This window comes from Ruditapes philippinarum, unplaced genomic scaffold, assembly GCF_026571515.1.
Source record: "Ruditapes philippinarum isolate M1 unplaced genomic scaffold, ASM2657151v2 ctg9325_1_1_1_1, whole genome shotgun sequence".
Taxonomy (NCBI): Eukaryota; Metazoa; Mollusca; class Bivalvia; order Venerida; family Veneridae; genus Ruditapes; species Ruditapes philippinarum.
The window spans coordinates 15,507-36,911 of NW_026858673.1; the positions used below are offsets into that span (position 1 = coordinate 15,507).

General features: G+C 33.1%; 1 protein-coding gene across 1 annotated transcript in view; it reads right to left on the reverse strand.

Moving 5' to 3' along the window:
- The window catches only part of LOC132753914 (regulator of nonsense transcripts 2-like), a gene marked incomplete at its 3' end in the record, with an annotated part of 35,971 nt that extends 15,323 nt beyond the window's left edge, over positions 1-20,648 (reverse strand). Inside the window, 12 exon segments of the mRNA XM_060744466.1 lie at positions 47-139; positions 1,034-1,165; positions 4,751-4,793; positions 5,798-6,015; positions 7,098-7,247; positions 9,126-9,206; positions 14,146-14,222; positions 14,673-14,757; positions 17,217-17,279; positions 18,812-18,971; positions 19,482-19,727; positions 20,489-20,648. Coding sequence (XP_060600449.1) covers positions 47-139; positions 1,034-1,165; positions 4,751-4,793; positions 5,798-6,015; positions 7,098-7,247; positions 9,126-9,206; positions 14,146-14,222; positions 14,673-14,757; positions 17,217-17,279; positions 18,812-18,971; positions 19,482-19,727; positions 20,489-20,610 — 1,470 coding nt within the window.
- Positions 20,649-21,405: the final 757 nt, after the last annotated feature.

Here is a 21,405-nt window from a genome sequence, read left to right on the forward strand (position 1 = left end):
GAAAGTTGAAATGAAGCTCTAAATAGATTAAAAAATTTAGACTTACAGTGAAAACCTGGGTATTGCTAAATAATTTTTGGTAGCTGTTGTAGAACTCCTCATATTTTTCTTTTCTTTCTGAACTCAATTCTCCCTTTGTCTAAAATATAACAAAATGCAAAGTGCTGTTACTGAAGTGAAGTAACAAAGTATATATAAATTGAAGATATGAAATAAAAAAAAAGTTTTCCTTTAATGAAAGTAAAATTATAAGTGGCATAATATACTGGGATATTGTCTAAAACTGTAAAATCATTTTGTTTTCAATCATATAATAGCCTTAACAAGAAAAAATTTAACACAAATGTACTTGTGAGAAAATCAAATAAAATGTTCACTAAAAAAACAATCAAATAAATATTAAGTAGGTTAAGCAACAATTTTGACAATACATCATATTGTAACCTACATTTTTTATGGGCTTAGGTTTTATGTTGCACGAACACATAAAATGCATTTATATATAGATAAAAACTGTTTAAGGTTCTCCATTGAGGTTTATTGACATGATGGGACTGAAAACATTGTTTCCAGATTTTCATACCATTTGATGTAGGTCCATGCAAATACCTAGTCTTATTTAATATAATATAATATCTGGTTATAAATTGTAAGTGCCTCAGCTGTTCTACATACATGTGAACTTTTTTCGATGATCAAGTGGGAGATTTTTCTTCAAAAAGAGGGAGATTTTAGAATTTGCAATAAACAAAGAAGAAAGTTTTGATATAAAAAAGAGGGAGATTTTAATTGTTTGCAATAAACAAAGAAAGAAGTTCTGACATAAAAAGTAGGGGAGATTTCTTTAATTTGTGAAAATACCCCTTATTTTAAGAAAAATCTTTGAAAATATGGCTGCAGAAAGTGGGAGTCTCCCGCTTAAAGTGTAAGAGTTCACATGTATGGTTCTATGGAAGATTTTCAAATATTATGACTTTAATAGGCATTTAGACCTCAGTGGAGCTCCTTCAATATGTTTAGTCAAAATGCATACCAGCAGAGTCTTTCTGTTTTGTTTCTCCATATTTTTCAAGTTTTTATGGTCGGCTACAAGATGTTTACACAGACTGTTGTAATAATCTCCCAACAGGTTCCGACAACCTTTCTGTCTCTCTTTCTGTAATACCTGTAACAATATATGATATTAAACCAATTATCTCTTTTTCTAAGCAGCAATTTTCCAAAAACATCTTAACGACCAAGTTGGCCTTAATAGAAGTCTATTAAAAAACAATAATTAATTATGTTTGGGAAAATGTCTGAGAAAGATGATGATTTCAAATTGTTTGAAAATCAAACACCGGTCGCCGATCATGAGAAGGTCCTTGAAGGATATCTGGATCGACAACAGCTGAAAACCATGTTTTTGCTTTAGTGGTGTATTACTAGGGCTGGGAACGAATAAGGAATTTGATGTTCGAATATTCATTTTCCATATTCGAATGTATTCGAATATTCGCTTTTACAACATTTGTTCCAATATTTCTCTTTGACGTATACGTATCCGAAATTGATTGCGTCGAATACTATACTACTATAATATGCTTGGAATAATCGACGATTAAAAATACCTATATTACTACGTAAAAGTGTTAAATTTTATAAATTGCAAATCAACATAATTGTTTACTTTTGAAATAAATTCATAATTTGATTGCCTTTTGTTCAGTTAATCCGACAGTTGATCATCTGTCTCATTAACGGGAGGTAATTCGACAGTAATATGAATCACGGTAGCCACTTAGCCCCAAAAACTCATAATTTATATTGAAACTGAACTTGAATATATATATATTTTTTATTTATTTATAATTTTAGATAAGGTTTAAAATATTCTTCAGATAAATTTAGCTATAACGCAGTAAATATCTCACAGCGTCTAATTTCACGGAATAAATATATTTTGACGGATTATAAACCCTGAACATGCTTTCATAAAGCACCGATTAATGCGTGTCGATTTTTTCGTTTTCACAAAATTTAAGACAATTACTGATTAATCAGAAAGATTATTGCACAGAAAACAATAAATAAGAAAATAAGATAACATAAATCACAAAGAATTACATTATATTCTGTTAAACCGGTAAATTGCAAACTGTGAAACGGGTGCCTTTTTTATCAACTAGACCCCAAAGTTTTCACAGTTAATTGGCGATAATCGTTGACACGCGTCATACAAACGTGTGAACACCTGGTCAAGTAAAGGTCAATGGTTTTATTGAAATATGAAAGTAATAACAAAAAAAAAAAAACATTCTTTTTTTTCGAATATTCGTATTCGTTTTTCAATGTTCGAATATTCGGTAGAGTTTCGAATATTCGAATATAATTCCCGGCCCTATGTATTACTGAGTATACCTCACTATGTGTATTTTTCACAGACTGCCGTATTTCTGCTAGTAAACACCCACTTATGTAACATTGTTAAACAAGCAATTATCATAGTATTGCAAGCAATCCATAAGTCCCCTACCGGTTAGAACCCCATCAACATTCTGAAGGGCCATTGGCCATTCACTAATTTTCAATTTTTCTCTATTTTTAGTAAATTTGTTGGAAAAGTTCTTTAAAAGTGATCACAGGAAACAGTTTTAACAGTTTTTATGAACAGACATACAGACGGACTGAAGGACACTCTAAAATCAATATTTAAAACATCGCTGTTACCAAAATATAACATTTTTTAAAGCAAAATTCTTAAAGAAGAGATAACTTTTGAATAAATGATGCAATTTCATAAAAATGTTCATCTCTTTTTGACTTATCACAAAAATTGTTATATTGGCCATGTTTTAAGCCTATTGGTTGCCATGGCAACCATTTTTTTCAAAATAGGAAGAAACGATTAGACATGCATAATCTCCAGACTGCCATCTACCCATATGTCAAGTTTCATAAAAATATTTCCAGTTCTTTTAGAGTTATCACTGGATTCAGTTTATGTGTAAAATTTGCCATATTTTCAGTCTATGTGTTGCCATAGCAACCACAATTTTCAACATAGAAAGAAAAGAAAAAGACGTGCATAATCTCCAGACTGCCATCTACACATATTACAAGTTTCATAAAAATATTTCTATTACTTTTTGCGTAATCACTGGATCCAGTTTATGTGTAAAATTTGCCATATTTTCAGTCTATTTGTTGCCATAGCAACCAGAAATTTTAACATAAGAAGAAAAGAAAAAGACGTGCATAATCTCCAGACTGCCATCTACCCATATTTCAAGTTTCATAAAAATATTTCCTGTACTTTTTGCGTTATCACTGGATCCAGTTTATGTGTAAAATTTGCCATATTTTCAGCCTATTTGTTGCCATAGCAACCAGAATTTTCAACATAGGAAGAAAAGAAAAGAAAAGACGTGCATAATCTTCATACTGCCATCTATCCATAGATCAAGTTTCATAAAAGTATTTTCATTACTTTTCAAGTTATCGCGGGATCCAGTTTTGTGGACGGACGGACAGACGGACGTCCGGCCGAAATGGAATAAAGGGCCATTTCTTTTGTTATTTTCTATTGTTTAATAGAGGGCCAATGGCCCTTTACTCTATTGTTACGGAATGAACTCTATTGTTCTCTTTTGTTCTGTTTACAGTTAGATGGCCCTCTATCCCTATTCGGTAGTGCGGACAGACAGACGGACAGAGGGTAAACCTAAAGTCCCCTCCGGTAAACCGGTAGGGGACTAATAATGACTTTGTGATATTTGGCACAAAAAAAAAGACATGGAGACATCATACTTAGTTTATTTTCTTAAATATAAGGTATGCACATGTCTTTTTTTTTTAAAATATGTGAACCCTTATACGTTTATCTCAACATTTTGTTATCTCGATATTTTTTGACAGTCCTGATGACTTCAGACAGCGAGAGTCAACTGTATATAGTATCACATGTAAGAACAAACCACAAAAGAATTATGCATGCATGTTAATTGTTGGCAAGTGTGAGATACATGATCTGATATTACATATTTATATAGCAGATAATAAATTGCTGAAGAACAAAATAGTATAATCTTTATCATCTCTATAAAACCTGGGTTAAGGTTCTTTTGATTAGATTTTACCTCTCATGAAACCTTGGTAATAATTTTTTTTCCATAATATATTATCTCTTTAAAACCTGGGTAATAAATATGTTGATGCATTATTATCTCTATAATAAATGGGTCATGGTTATTTTGATAAGACAATCTCTCTATAAAACCTGGGTACATTATTTTGATGAGATATTTTACCTGGGTAAAGGTTATACTGACAAGATACCTCTATAAAACCTGGGTAAAAGTTATTTTGACGAGATATTATCTCTATAAATCATTTGGTCATGTTTCTTTTTTTTGGACACAAATCATCTCTTTAAAACTCGGGTCATTCAGGTTCTAATTATGCTCCTAAGAGCGAGCAAAAAGCACACCAGCTGTATGGCTTCTTCACATAAAAGAATTCGAATAAGCCAGAGGTTCACAACAAGGGACACAACTCAAAAATGTCCTCCTTGAGCGTTTCAACTCAATTTCTTTTTAAACTTTTATTAAATCTAACATTATTGAGGAAATCTAATTTTTTTTATTGTATCTTCTATCAAAATAATAGAATTTAAATAACAAGACATCTCTGTCAGACTTAAAGAATGTGAAATAAGATTTAATCAGAGATAATATAACTGTATCCATTGATAAATACTATGAAATATTACCTTGCTCCTTGGGATTTCCACGTTAAACCTCTCTGCCAAACATCTGTAAATGTTACATAACAATCTAAACACCAAATATTGTTCGTTTAAATTTGTATTGCCATTCTAATATTTTCAACCAAAAGCATTTTGTTTAAAATTTGATTTACATTCAAACCAAGTCTTTAAGTGTCGAAAATAGAGTACCGCTCAAGCTGGTGCTTGTGGGTGTGAGGAATGTTGCATTATTCCTGACGTACAGACTCAATCAAACGGAGTGTGCAATTTTCATGTAATTTTGTTGTGATTAAAACACTTCTTCTTTTAGATTTGTGATAAATAGAATATTACATTTATGTAGTTTCATTTATTAATTTATTGAATTTGTTGAATAAAACAATATGAAGGGGAGTGGTGGCCAAGTGGTAAAGGTGTCTGTTTAACCCAGAGATCATGGGTTTGAGCCCTACTTGGGTCACAACCATGTTTCTTCATATGACACAAGTACTGGTTGGTTCTAGGTAGCATACTCGAAAGTGATTTATATTAGTTGAAAGAACTCATTTCGCAATCAAGCTTAACTGAGTATGTTTAAACTAACAAAATAATATCATGCTTGCTTGCATAGTATATAGAGGATATTGAATGAGTGTAGTTTAATACTAAATTTATTGAACGAGTTGAATAAAATCATATTATGCAAGCCTCTGGCGAGCATAATATTGTTTTATTCAACGAGTTCAATAAAATTTAGTATTAAACTGCACAAAATATAATATACTATTTATCACATATATAAAATAAGAACAGTAAACTGTTAAAATGAGTAATTTTCCGATGACGCGCCTATAGTGTAACGCTAACATAAGCACGCTTTAACGCTTTGTTTCTATATAGAGCAAATGACGTCACGTCAAAGTGTTATTACACTAGTGTAATATCGTTTTTATTAAATGGCTTTATTACACTCCTGTGCCGTGGTTTATGTGATAAAATTTTATTCAACTGCTGCAATAAACTCAGTGTTGAACCTTCACTCATCAGATGTTCACTATTTAAGGCATATACCTGTATTTTCTTGGCAGTAAACCAGCATAATCATCACCACAATGTTTACAGAAGCTTGTTAATATTGACAGATTATTATGCTCTTCCTTGTCATTAGTAGTAAGTATAGCCAGCTGATTGGCTAATAATGGAAGCCCCTCCTTATCCTTAAAACACGCCACTGCTACAAGCTCAGCAAAAAATCTAAGATCCACTCTGTACTTGCTAGGATTGCTTATCTGTAACCAAAGAATTATATCAGTAAGGTATTTCTCTATAATTAACTCGTACAAAACTGACCATTTTGCTATCTTCAATTATATAACATTTCATGAAGATGAGAGTTAGGCTAGCTGATCAGACTTTTTTCTACCCAATTACAAGTATACCAGCATTTCAGAGTGCACTTGGGTACCCATTGGCAACTGCCAATTAAGGGATCACCAGTTTAATTTTTTACAGTTCCAACAAAAATTTAAGCAGTTGCTCAGGTGGCACTTTAGAAATCTGATTGACTTTGATATTAATATTGTAATTACAAAACAATAGAAAAAATTACCGATCGCTAAAAAAGATGAATTGTAAATTCTTTTGTCAAATTTTAACAAGACTAGTGTTAATATGATACATTTAAATGAATTTCAATATGTATTTGTGTGACTGCTATTCCAAAATTAGCAAAGAAGCCCCTGTCTTTTTACTAGATGTACACATTACTGTATGGAGCCGCTTACTCATATCAATTATATGCATAGTGTGTATTTTTTGTCAAAAATGATAAGATCGATTCAGGGTGTAAACTTTTTACTAGCTGGTTCAAAGGTGGCAGGTGTCGTTTAATTTATGTGATGTTTACATCGCCGAATTAAAGGGGCAGTGTGACCAATGGAGCTGCATATTGTGTCACACAAAAGTGGTAATTGCAGTCAATTATCGGCAGTCACTGTATTACACCCAGAGGCAAGGATTAAATCTATTGATAACAGCAGTGTTATATACATACAGTAAGTAAAACAGCGTGGTAATTAATTAAAAGATTACTATGCATTACTTATTTTTTTTTTTTTCAAAAAAATTAAAATCCACAAATTAAAGATCCACGAAAATGCCAGTTTTGATAAAACCACAAAATTTCATGCCCATGAATATAAATGATATCACAGTATTGCACTAAGGTGGGGAATTAAGAGCTTTACATCACACATAAGCTGACAAGAATGAAAAAATTCAACAAGCATATGGTAGATCATGTACCATATTAAACCTAGAATATGAAAAAAATCATCTTGTTTATCTTTAATAAAATATATAAGTTCTTCACCTTTTCATCCTTCTTAGTTGGGAAGTATTTTTGCCAATTTTCTAGAAGACTTGGAGCAAACTCAGCGTACCTTTGATGCATGATACCACATATATGAACAGCACAATTTATATCTGACATCTTTAATTTAGCTTCTGTTATCGATGCTGCCTACAATATAAAAATACATTTGTTTGAAGAATTTTAGATATACTATTCCCAAATTTGATATAAGAGAATATTGATAATTGCTACACAGTCTCTTTGTAAATATAAAATAAGCATGTTTCGACTTTACACAAAGTAGATATGTTATGTTTAAGATTCTGCACACTATAGGTGGTCACAATATGAACATATAGTGTCATTTAAAAGCACTGACTTTTTTTAAGAAAAGACCAACTTTGCTTAACCTGTAATAAAGAACGCAGCTTCCCATTCATAGTTTATTCATTCTTTTATTCAAATTAGACATATTCAGTAATAATTTCAAGGATTTCAATAATTTCTGTGATTAAAATATTTTACTCAAGGATGAGCTTAGTATATCTTTCAGTAACAGCTTAGCCTAACTATGATCCGGTTTTCAGATTCCTGAAACTAGGTTTCAAGATCTAGTCATTCAGGTCACAAATATTTCAACAGTTTAGTGAAAGCATACATGTTAAACATTTCTTACTGGAATATTACTTACTGGCTTCTGTATTTATATGAAATTGACTGCTGTCATGATCAGGTGCCAGAGAAATGAATATCTTCATAAAAGAAAACATGTTAGTTAAAGGGATATTATGCCCATAAGTTGAGCTAAAGTGGCTATATATTTTAAAAGATTGACTATGATACCAGCATTTAACTAATAATACAAATGTAGATACTGTAATGAAAAACTGCCTTAAATGCAAAAAGACTGCCCCACTCTTTTTATCAATTGAAAATTATTAATGCATTCTGAAGGATATCTTTAGAATTTCAGCCAGTCACACAAGTTACTGAAATAGAATACAGTCTAACTTGCCCATGCGACCACGTGTATTAAGCGACTTTTGTCTTAAACGACCACTTTAAATTCCCCCCGATCATTTTCTCTCTATATCTTTAATGTATTAAGCGACTTTTGCTCAACGCGACCAGCGACTGCTAATTAGTCACCTAATTGACATCAATCTTTTCATTAAACGACCACTTTTACCTGTCAAGTAATTGTGTTTTAAGAGAACGCCACCTCGTTATGTCACAAGTGTCAGCAATCAAAACACAACAATAAACGTGTGAAACACTCTATTTCCCATACCGTTTTAGCGTATGCAAATGAAGTTAAGTATACGCGTGACGTGTTTTATCCAATAATATCGGATAAACAATGCAACGCTCCGCCCATACTGAGATGGTGTATACGCTTCGCTTGTTGACATTTAGACTGCATTGAATTGACCTTGACCTTGATCAGCCATTAAATTAATCGTAACAAATAGATGTAGTTTGTTTATTTCAAATGAAATAATGCACAACAGAAAACATCTTCACTAATAGGGTTTTCGTGTTGGAGACAAGGAAAAACAACGGAGAAGTTAAAAAATTCTGGAAAAATGTCAAACATGTACGTAATGGATCAAAACTGTTTTGTCAATAAATATCGGAACGTTATTTTTACATTTGCATCCGTTTAGATTATCGGACCGTACTTATTATTCAACATTTATATAAAAATGAAGTTGAAAAACAATCCCATCGAATAAAAAAGATGTCATTTATAAATTTTGACTTTTATATCATGCTGACTGTCTTAAGAGACCGTTTCATTAAGCGACCGTTTTTGGTGTTTCCCTTGCCCGGTCGCTTAATACACGTTTGACTGTATAAAATTGAAAAAAAAAAAATTATTTGGCAAGTTATTTTGGATTTGACCTGTTCAACCATCTTCACACTTGAACAGGGAAAATGTCACTTTAAAAAAAAAGAATTGATGAAGTTAAGGGTTGTTTTCTCATGCTAAAGGTCATACTATACTTGGTGTCTGGCAACAAATTTTGTATCAGTATTACTTACCACTTCTCCAACATATTTGGTAAGATTTAAACCATTAAACTCTTTGGTCAAGCTGTCTTTCTGTGACTCTGTCAGAAATTTCTGTAATGTAAATAATGTCAAGTAACCAAATATTTGATACTACTAAAATACATGGTTAAAAGTGGCATCTGTTCTTTATGAATAGCATTAAATTAAAATTTTGTTTTCTTGCATATCAGACTGGCGTTTCCGTGATTTTTACCCATGCCGGAAATTTCATCTGGCATGGGGGGTGCCAGATGATTCGCGTGCTGTACAATGGCACGCTTAGGATGACGTCATTTTACCGTTATGAATGAAGTAATTCATATGCTGTTGTAAGAAAGTAGTTACGGTTGCAATGATATAAATTTCCATTGAAAGTAAAAATAAAGAATTTAAAATATAATGGAATATGGTAGAATATGCAAGAAAAAATATCTGACATATGTTTGCGGTTCGGATCGGAATATCCATCCCTCGGTCACCTGCCCAATGGGCGGGTCACCTCAGTACGGATATTCCGATCCGAACCACAAAATATGACAGATATTATTATTCTACATTATCATAACTAAATAATGTCAATCACTTATGACTTATAAATAAGCTGATCCCATTCATTGTATAACTGTTTCATCTTTCTCTTAGAAAAAATAATACAAATGCATAGTTTCAAATGTTTAAAAAAAAATTAATTTCAGAAGAATTGCAGTAAATAATGGCATGATGTACTGCAATTTGCAAGGCATGGCCGAGTGGTTAGCATGTGGGTTCAAATCCTGTCAGGAGCAAGCGGTTGTTTCTTTGAGCAAAAAACTCTGATATAGGCAATAACCCTTTCCCTTTCCCCCATGAGCATATTGTGAAAAATGGCCATTTTCACCAAAAAGCCTCCTCTTACAAGTTCAAACTGCTATGAAACTATGAAAAATGCTTCAATGCTTCAATACTAATCAAACTTGGCACAAATGTTGACTGGACCATTGCCTTTGTAACGACATGCTCAGTCTTAAATTTCCTGTTACCATGGCAACGAGGGGACATCTCAAAATTGCCAAAAATCACTATTTTGCCTCGATTTTTTCCATCAAAATTTATTTCAAAGTGCTGCAACTTCTCAAGGGATTGAGATAGAGTCAAAGGCTTTTCAGCGTTGGTTACACGTTACCTTATGATCGACCAGAGGTCATTCTAAGCCTCTCGCAAGTCCAAAATTTTCTTGGCGAAAAAGTGCTCACTTTTTTAGCAACCTTTCTCAAACAAAAACATGTGTTTGGGGCCCAAATAGGACATTTTTTCGGGGGGGGGGGGGGTCGAAAGTGCGTTGTTTCGCGAATATATGAGGTAAAGGGTTAACAAAAAATGATGAAAAACTTTGGAATCACCCAAAATCTAGTTTTTCCATGTAAACATGTGGTCTTTTACCTAATTTTGGTAAAAATTGTTGTTTTGTAACATTAATAATTTTTTTAGTTAACCCTTTCCCCCATGAGCATATTGTGAACAAGAGCTGTCACAGGAGACAGCAAAGCTCGACTAATAAAATACTGGACACAGTAAGGAGGACAAAACTATGAAAGAAAAATCAATTATGTATAATTATGTATTAAGTTATAGTAAAAAAATAACATTTGTTAACATAAATTCCAAGATCAAGGGGAATAATTCTAGAAATAGTCATGCTAGAGTTATGGACCTTGCCACACAACATTTGTGTAATGATAAGAAATATATATTTGAAGTTTGAAGTAGATACCTTAAAAAGTAAAGAAGTTATTATATTTCTTAAAGAAAATCCTAAGTTCAAAGAGAGATAAATCTGTAAATATTGTTTCAAGAGTTATGAACATTGTCAGATAAAATGTAATTGATGATAAGGAATAAGTATTTGAAGTTAGAGGTAGATACCTTTAAAAATAAAAAAGTTATAATAAAAAATAACATTTTTCTAGTAAAAAAATCTAAGTTTATGGGGAGATAATTCTTGCAATATTGATGCTAGAGTTATGAACCTTGTCACATAAGATGTGGATGATGATAACGTAAATATATTTGAAGTATGAAGTTGATCCCTTTAGAAATAAATAAGTAACAGTAAAAAATAATATTTTTTAAGGAAAATTCTAAGTTCAAAGGGAGATAAATCTGAAAATATTTGTGCTAGAGTTATGAACCTTGTCACATAAGATGGGGATGATGATAACGTACATATATTTGAAGTATGAGGTTGGTCCCTTAAGAAATAAAGAAGAAACAGTAAGAAATAGTATTTTTTGAGGAAAATTCTAAGTTCAAGGGGAGATAAATCTGAAAATATTGGTGCTAGAGTTATGAACCTTGTCACATAAGATGGGGATGATGATAAGGTACATACATTTGAAGTATGAGGTTGATCCCTTAAGAAATAAAGAAGTAACAGTAAAAAATAGTATTTTTTAAGGAAAATTCTAAGTTCAAGGGGAGATAAATCTGAAAATATTGGTGCTAGAGTTATGAACCTTGTCACATAAGATGTGGTTGATGATAAGGAACATATATTTGAAGTTTGAAGTTGATACCTTAAGAAATGACAAAGTTATAGTGAAAAATATTTACTGCACCAAAACTTTAATCTAAAATCTGGACGCGGACGCGGACGCCGACGCCGGGGCGAGTAGGACAGCTCTCCATATACTTCGTATAGTCGAGCTAAAAATGGCCATTTTCACCGAAAAGCCTCCTCTTACAAGTTCAAACTGCTATGAAACTATGAAAAATGCTTCAATACTAATCAAACTTGGCACAAATGTTGACTGGACTATTGCCTTTGTAACGACATGCTCAGTCTTAAATTTCCTGTTACCATGGCAAGGAGGGGACATCTCAAAATTGCCAAAAATCACTATTTTGCCTCCATTTTTTCCATCAAAATTTATTTCAAAGTGCTGCAACTTCTCAAGGGATTGAGATAGAGTCAAAGGCTTTTCAGCGTTGGTTACACGTTATCTTATGATCGACCTGGGGTCATTTTAAGCCTCTCACAAGTCCAAAATTTTCTTGGCGATGAGGGGGACTCCGCCCCCCCTTCAAACCCTCCAAACAGAAGGGGGCACATCCCCCTTCTGGCAACCCCCTGATGTATCTTTTGGATGGGGGCCGGTGCCGAAAAAGTGCTCACTTTTTTTAGCAACCTTTCTCAAACAAAAACATGTGTTTGGGGCCCAAATAGGACATTTTTTCACTATTTCAGGCCTAAAAAGGGCGGGGGGGGGGGGGTCGAAAGTGCGTTGTTTCGCATATATATGAGGTAAAGGGTTATAACACTCTTATAACTGCTTTATGAAATAATTTGTCACAGTTAAAGTAACATGTCTCCAGTTTCATGAAAATTATCATAAAAATTTTAGAAATGTTTTTAAAAGTGAAATATTGTGAAGTTAACAAAGAATATAGTTTACATATTGCAAGAAGCACTTGCTGCAAGACGCACTTGCATCCCGCAAAGAGGCTAAAATAAGCAAAGATAGCCCTAACTGCGTTAGTACAGCAATAGAAGTATGGCAAAATCAGTCCTTAATCCCTCATAACATGTAAATTATTACTTGAATCTTAAATCTTTTACTTTTCTTAAAATCTTAGTACATTTTTCTGATGTTTAATTTTCTTGAAATATTTTTGCTCATCTGGAGGAATGCTGCTGCAACAAGCTAAGGACTAATCTGGTTTTTTGACATGACCAAACAGGAATTAGTCTTTCTCGATTTTAGACCGTTTGATGAAGGCCTGGAGTGCAAAAATTCAGGCCATTTGCTCAATTCATTTATCCAGAATAAACATTTCAATTTTTGGTTGAAAAGAATCCAAAATGAAAAGTGTTAAGCTGCATGCCTCCAGATGTGCCAAAATATTTCAAAATAATAAAACTTGTGAAAAATTATTTTAAGACAAGCAATTATCATAGTATTGCAAGCAATCCATAAGTCCCCTACCAGTTAGAACCCCATCAACATTCTGAAGGGCCATTGGCCATTCACTAATGTTTCAATTTTTCTCTATTTTAAGTAACATTGTTGGAAAAGTTCTTTAAAAGTGATCACAGGAAACAGTTTTTATGAACAGACAGACAGACAGACTTAAGGACACTCTAAAGTTAATATTTGAAACATTTTTCCTGTTACCAAACTATAACATTTTTAAAAGCAAAATTCTTAAAGAGGAGATAACTCTTGAATTAAAGATGCAATTTCATAAAAATTTTCAGCTCTTTTTGACTGATCACAAATATTGTTATATTTGCCATGTTTTAAGCCTATTTGTTGCCAAGGCAACCAATATTTTTTCAAAATAGGAAGAAAAGATAAGACATGCATAATATCCAGACTGCCATCTACCCATACGTCAAGTTTCATAAAAATATTTCCAGTACTTTTTGAGTTATCACTGGATTCAGTTTATGTGTAAAAATTTGCCATATTTTCAGTCTATGTGTTGCCATAGCAACCAGAATTTTCAACATAGAAAGAAAAGAAAAAGACGTGCATAATCTCCATACTGCCATCTATCCGTATATGAAGTTTCATAAAAATATTTTCAGTACTTTTCAAGTTATCGCGGGATCCAGTTTTGCGGACAGACGGACTGACTGACTGACAGACGGACAGACAGACAGACGGACGGAGGGTAAACCTAAAGTCCCCTCCGGTAAACCGGTAGGGGACTAAAAAGTAAAAAGATTTAAAAATTCAAGTAATAATTTATTTTTTAAGAGATAAATGAAGGATTTTGTAGTACTTATCACCATTGTGACTATGGCAGTTAGTTTTTTTTTCATATTTCGCAATTAACCTGGATTGTAAGTGCTGTTAGCAATGTTTATATTATATCCTAATTTCACTTCAAAATATTTTTACTTATAAATGGATTTTAAAAAGTTCATGGAAATTAGCATGAATCTTAAGGCATTCTTCTTTACACGGTGCATAATCACCAATAAAATCAAAACAATTTTTGTTAAAGAAAAGAAAGAAAAGAAACTTACTAATTTTTTAACAAAGGCTGTATTTTTCTTTAGACTGGAATCCAGTTTACTGAAGAAATGTTCCTCAGGTCGGTTTTCTGAAAGTGAAAATACAACTTTCGTCAGATTTCAACATAAATTGTGTTAACCATACATATTACTCAAGAAAACTTTATTGTGTATAGTGTTTCACCCTTAACCTTAACGAAGGTAATAAGGAGCAAAACGCCTAAAATGCTGCTTTCAGAATTAAGCCACTAGTCTAACAACTGCACCTTGTCATGATAAGCAAGCAAGTATTCCAAGTTATATGTTGAAAACTTTTGAAACATTTGAATAACAGGCTGCATTAAAGTTTTTACATGATGAGGATGATGACGCAGCTATCACAATAGCTAGACTTTTCTTCAAAACAGACAAGCTTAAAATCTTTAATAATTATACAAAAAAGTCTTAAAAGATATTGGTGATTTAAAGAGCAGAAATTGGTCAAAAAATAAAGATTCATAAACTTAGCACCATACTAAAACTCAACTACACTACAATACCTTCAGCATTTAGATTTTTCTCTCTTTGCTGCATTTTCTCTTCAATCTTAAATCTACATTCAGCTGCAAAGTCTTCTATACATTTCTGGAAGAAAACATGAAGATAACAAACTATGAATTCTAAAAACAAACAAGAGCACCGCTAGGCGGAGCATTATATGCCCGAAAGTGTTTTTTTTTTAGTAAGGATGAAGCATTTGTAAGACATGGGAATTCGCTGTTCATCCTATAAAATTTTACAGCTATAGGATGATTAATACTTAAGTTATTAATAATGACCTTAACCTTTGACCTTGTGACCCCAAAATCAATAGGGGCCTTCTACCTAATATGGACAATCATCCTATGAAGTTTGAACACTGTGGGCCAAATGGAACTTAAGTTATGCTCCGGAAACTGTTTCCAGTATCAAGGTAATAGTGACCTTGACCTTTGACCTTGTGACCCCAAAATCAATAGGGGTCTTCTACCCAATATGGACAATCATCCTATGAAGTTTGAACATTGTGGGTCAATTGGAACTTAAGTTATGCTCCGGAAACTGTTTTCAGTATCAAGGTAATAGTGACCTTGACCTTTGACCTTGTGACCCCAAAATCAATAGGGGTCTTCTACCCAATATGGACAATCATCCTATGAAGTTTGAACATTGTGGGTCGAATGGAACTTAAGTTATGCTCCGGAAACTGTTTTCAGTTTTAAGGTCATAGTGACCTTGACCTTTGACCTGTTGACCCCAAAATCAATAGGGGTCTTCTACCCACTATGGACAATCATCCTATGAAGTTTGAACATTGTGGACCAATTGGAACTTAAGTTATGCTCCGGAAACTGTTTTCAGTATCAAGGTAATAGCGACCTTGACCTTTGACCTTGTGACCCTAAAATTAATAGGGGTCTTCTACCTTTTATGGACAATCATCCTATGAAGTTTGAACATTGTGGGTCGAATGGAACTTAAGTTATGCTCCGGAAACTGTTTTTAGTTTTAAGGTCATAGTGACCTTGACCTTTGACCTTTTGACCCCAAAATCAATAAGGGTCTTCTACCCAATATGGACAATCATCCTATGAAGTTTGAACATTGTGGGCCAAATGGAACTTAAGTTATGCTCCGGAAACCAAATTGCTAACGGACGGACGGACGGACGGACGGACGTACGGACGGACGGACGGAGAGACAGACGGACGCCAGGGGGTATAACATAATATGCCCTTTCGGGCATATAAAAAGAAAGAGATCAGCAATAACACAGACACAACAGGTAAAACGAACACTTTAAGAACATGAACATTTCACTGTTGATATTTTTCACAGACACCACACATTTTTAACATGCATATGTATCTGTTACTGAAAATACAAATTCTGAAATATCATCATTGGTTTCTTAATTTTACATTGATTTAGACACATTTTTTGGTGATATCTTGGTGGTTGGTTGGTGCCTGTAAAGACCCATAATTGCAGTGATTTTTCACCTTATATAACTGAGGCATATAACAGGCCTCTTCCCAATTGAATTATTCTTTAAAATCATGCAGTTTTTCCAAAAATCTGAACTGACACCAAATTTTTTTTATCCAAAATTGGAAATTTTAACAATATTTTTTCCCCAAAATCAAGAGGCAAAGGCCTGATTGGGAAGTGAGAAAAAAAAACTCAATTGGAAATAAAATTTGTTCTATTCTATTCTATTCATAACCTACTTTCCTTGGAATTACCATTTTCACCAATTAGCAATATTAACATAAGCAATATTAACAAAATAGTTCTTATGTAAAATGACAAGATGGGAACAATGGACCATAACTTCACACTAGGTTACATTATCAGAATAATTTTATATGATTATCTTTTGCAAAAAAGTTATCAATTTCCAACATTCTGACCCCTCTTTATTTAGGAGACTGCTGTTTATTCACATTTTAATCTTCCTTTATCTTACACCAGAACAGATTATTATCTTTTAGATTTCCTTGTGAAGGTAAGGAGGGTAAGGTTGTCAATGTGCCTGGCTGTCAACAGTCATTGCATACCATGCTAAATATCTTTGGTAGGCTTGTTCATCTTTAAATCCGGACAAAACCATTAATCATTTTTTTGGATACTGTAAATCAAAAAATTAGTCGTGACTGAGTAGCGAACAGTGGCAACCATGATCAGACAGCATGGACTGATGACTGATACAGATCTGCACTGATCACATAAATACGTGTTGCCAATGTACAATGTGGGTACAATGTGTGGCCAAGGTACAATGTGTTAGTAAGGTACAATGTGTTGCCAAGGTACAATGTGTTGCCAAGGTACAACCTGTTGCCAAGGTACAATGTGTTGCCAAGGTACAATGTGTGCCAAAATACACATTTTGTCAAGGTACAACACGTTGCCAAGGTACAATGTGTTGCCTAGGTACACAAGGTATTGCCAAGGTATAATGTGCTGCTACGGTACAAAGTGTTGCCAAGTTTCAATGTGTTGCCAAGAGCAAGCTATAGGTAAAGGTAAAAATTATCATAAAAATTGTCATATTATCTAACCTTGTCTTCTTCCTCCTTCCTTTTCTTATCTTCCTCTTTCTGTCTTTCTTCTTCTTCTTTTCTCTGTGAAGTAATTGGTTTACAATTGATAACATTACTGAATTTATCACTATTTTTATGATTCATGATAGATTTACTGCATTTATGATTATCTGTACGATTCATGATAATATTTTTCCAATAATGATCATTTATATGAACTTTTGCCACAATTTTTATAAGCTTCAAGATGAAAACTATTTCATTATATTTGAAACAGAAAAATGTTACCATACAATTATCATACGTGATTTTGGTGAAAATTAATATTAGCAGTAACTTTGGAAGGTGTGAACATCAAATAAAAACATACATGATGGAAGTTCTGTTGTTTAGCTTGTGTTAACAACAAATAATAAACTAAGCACTGACTACCTTATTGGTGGTAACTTTTTAGACAGGATGCGTATAGTACTACATGGAACTAATGACTTAAAAAAGGAAAAAATTACTAACTTAGCTGCTTTCTATTTATAAGCAGATTTAAAGATACAAAAAGTACTACAGTGATGTTATTTGATTTAATTTTTCAAAATGTATTAATCACTTTATCATATTTGCCATTTATATAGTAATGTATTGGACTATCAATATATGGAGAATGAACTGTTATAATGATAAAAAGGTATTTATGATTCTAATCTTGATGAAACCTTGCAAACTTAGGCTGGCTATAAGCCAGAATGATCTATATTAAGGTAATCAATATTTTCATATTAATACAAGAGGATCGATAATCAATATAAATTAGTAGATTAATTTATGATTTTACAATTGCTACATAAATAAACTAATGATGTTATTTCTTTTATTTATGAATGGCAATGAGTACTTATTTCAGTACTCTAGTAAATGGTCATTCTACCGATCAATTAAACAATTGCTCTAAGGTTAATAGGACTTAATAGATGCATAAACCTCCGATTCTGTCAAACCCGTCACGATAACAAACACAATAATTCATAAGACTGACACTGTCTGCGATCCACATTCCTTTTCTACTTTGATACACAGAATTGCATACATGTGAATTCTCCCACGTTAGCGGGAGACTCCCACTTTGTGCAGCCATATTTTCAAAGATTTTTCTTAAAATAAGGGGTATATTCACAAATTAATGAAATCTCCCTCTTTTTTATGTCAGAACTTTCTTTTTTGTTTATTGCAAATTCTAAAATCTCCCTCTTTTTGAAGAAAAATCTCCCACTTGATCATCGAAAAAAGTTCACATGTATGGAATTGACTATTACTATTTATTATTAATGTGAGGATTATACCTTGAAAAATTGAAGCGATACTTTTTTCTTTTTAAACCAGTACTTAAGTATCAATTTTGTTAACTAATACTTAAACGAATGTTCTAGTTCTCTCTTAATCAGTAACTTGTTGCCATCCCTACTTCTATTGCAAACACTTTCAACTTAATTTTCTTATTTCTACAATATATCATGCCATCTTTAAACAATCTTTAGATTATTCTGAATATAAGAACTTGAATATTTTGTCATAAAAAATTAAAAATAACAAAATTTTTTATGCTAATAAAATTATCCAACCTTTATTTCTTCTTCTTCCTCTCTTTTCTTTCTCTCCTCTTCTTCCTGTTTTAGTTTTTCTTGTTTCAAACGTTCTTCTTCTTCTCTCTTCAGTTTGGCTTCACGGTCAGCTGCTGATGGTGTACTGGGTGTGGCTGTTGACGCTCCCTTCGCTGAATCACTAAAAACATCAACACATCTTCACTTTGGTTTGGTTTAAATAAATCTTAAGTTATCATGAAATGGTTTAATAGTTGTTTTTTCCCCCCCAAATATTCCCAGTTTAGTTGACGAACTTGAGGGGCATATCTAACAACTAAAATCTACCAAGTAAAAAGCATTTTAATTTATAAGAAGCTTTAGTCATTCATACATGAATGTTGTGATAATGAAGCCTTTTTTTATTCTACCATGGACAAGTCACTAAAGTATTAAGAGACCAATACCGATGTTGAAGTGAGGACAATAGCTCTTCCTATTCTCCAAATCGTCCAACTTAAAATCCTTGAAATATTGTCATCTTCAGGATTTTTTATTCAATTTCATTAATCTCAAGCTAATGAAAATCAATTTGACTTCATTTCATGTATATTTAATGTGTTTCAATTTTCCTATAAACTCAAAAGCTTGTAAAGATATTATGCTTCAATCTTCAAGCAAAACTTTAATTGATAATTTCTTTACTAAATACCTTTTAGATGCAGGAGACTTGCCAACACTATTGTCTCCGTGTCCACTCCCATGTTTACTTGTTTTATCTCTATTATCTTGCTTGTCATTGCCACGTGAAATATCTAACCTATCACCACCCCTTGAAGTATCAGATCTATCACTCCCTCTAGAAGAGTCAGACCTATCACCTCCTCTTGAACTGTCTTGCCTGTCACCACCTCTTGAGCCTCTCCCACCGCCACGTCCTGCTTGGTACCTCATCTCACTAAGTAACAATTTACAAAATGTTATCAGGGCCAAAACACCATTTTTGGGGAAGGGGCCTCAACCTTTTTCTTGGGGAAAATATGTGTGATTTTGGCATACTTTGGGAAACGGGGTCTCAAATTTTAGTCAAGCTTTTAACAAGTTCTTCAAAATTGAAAAACAAAAAGCACTGGGAAATACTAATAAAGCAGTATAAGACCTTAATTCAACACCAGCATTTAATTTTGTTCTAAATTCTATGGGAAATTTCAAAACACTGGGGAATTTTGAGGACCAAACTGGGGAAAAAAAGAGGCTAGTTTGGTTGGGGAAGCAGCCTATATTCAGATTCTACAAAGAAGGGTTTTTTTGCCCTGGTTACTCACAATTAACAAAAACATGTTTCATATAAAATTGAGGTTTAGGTAAAGTATTTGTATTGGCAAATTAATGCACCTTAAACAATGAAGAGTACCAATCAAAATTACAATATTGTATATTGAAATGGTATTTTCTGCATTAAGTAAACATATGTGTATCAAATTACAATGAGAAAAGTGTAAAGGCCCGTTTTTTTTGCCATTTTGTTTATCAAATCAGTAACTCATTAAAACAGCTGTCAGAGTACATATCTGTCTGATCCCCAAACTATCACTTTTGCATGATAATGAATCTTAAGTTATAAAACACACTATATTTAACTGACAAAAATGGTTACATTCATATATTATTTATCTTTCCTAGAAAACATTTAAAATCTATAAAGAAGTAAAGAAATACCTGTAGCTTTTTCCTGCCCCTCTTGAAGGTCTACCTGATGGAGCATCCCTACCACCCCTTGAGCTTCTACCGGTGTCACTTCCTGACCGCAGGGGGCGGCGGTCATCATTTCTTCCCGACATCTGCAATTGTTAACAGAATGATATCTAACTTTTTAATATAACATGTATAATGTACATGTAATATGAATAAGGCAAAGTCTCAAAGCGAGCTCTTTGACAGAAATTATAGGACATTATAATTTAAAGCCATCAGCTGCTTCACATTTTTATGTTTTCAATACACTTAAAACTGTACACTTTTGGTGGCACAATTCACTCAACACCATATTTTAAAACTGCATTAAAACTGCCATTAGGTATTGTATGCACTGCTTCCGTTTATTCTGGTTCCCAGTCCTATTAGGGTTCCCAAAGAAGTGTGCAGGAGTTATAAACATAGATCTATATGCAAATATGACTGATAAGAGGGCAATGATATACAAAGACCCAGAAATCCATTGCATTCAAGCAAGCTGTGTCTAAATCTACTTTACAGTCCCACAACTGATTTCCAATCATGATTGGCTGGGACTTTTAAGTCACGCTAGTTGACTGCTTCCTGGGTGTCATAACCAGTATCACACCAATGTGGATTGTAAGAATAGGCAGAGAATGCTATTTAGTGCCAATGCCAATAACAGGCTGAAAAATCAACTTCTCCAAAGAACAGCTTTTTGGCCATTAAAAAACATAGGTCATGTCACACATACTGAGTAATCCCTTTCTAGTACCATATTTGAAACAGCTGTCAGAGGGATTGACTGAGTCACTGACTGACTAGGTTTACTCTCAGTCTCAGTGACCATGATTGGCAAGACAAATGAGCTAAACACTATCTGTTTAAAGAGAACACTGTTACCTTTCTTTAGTTTTCAC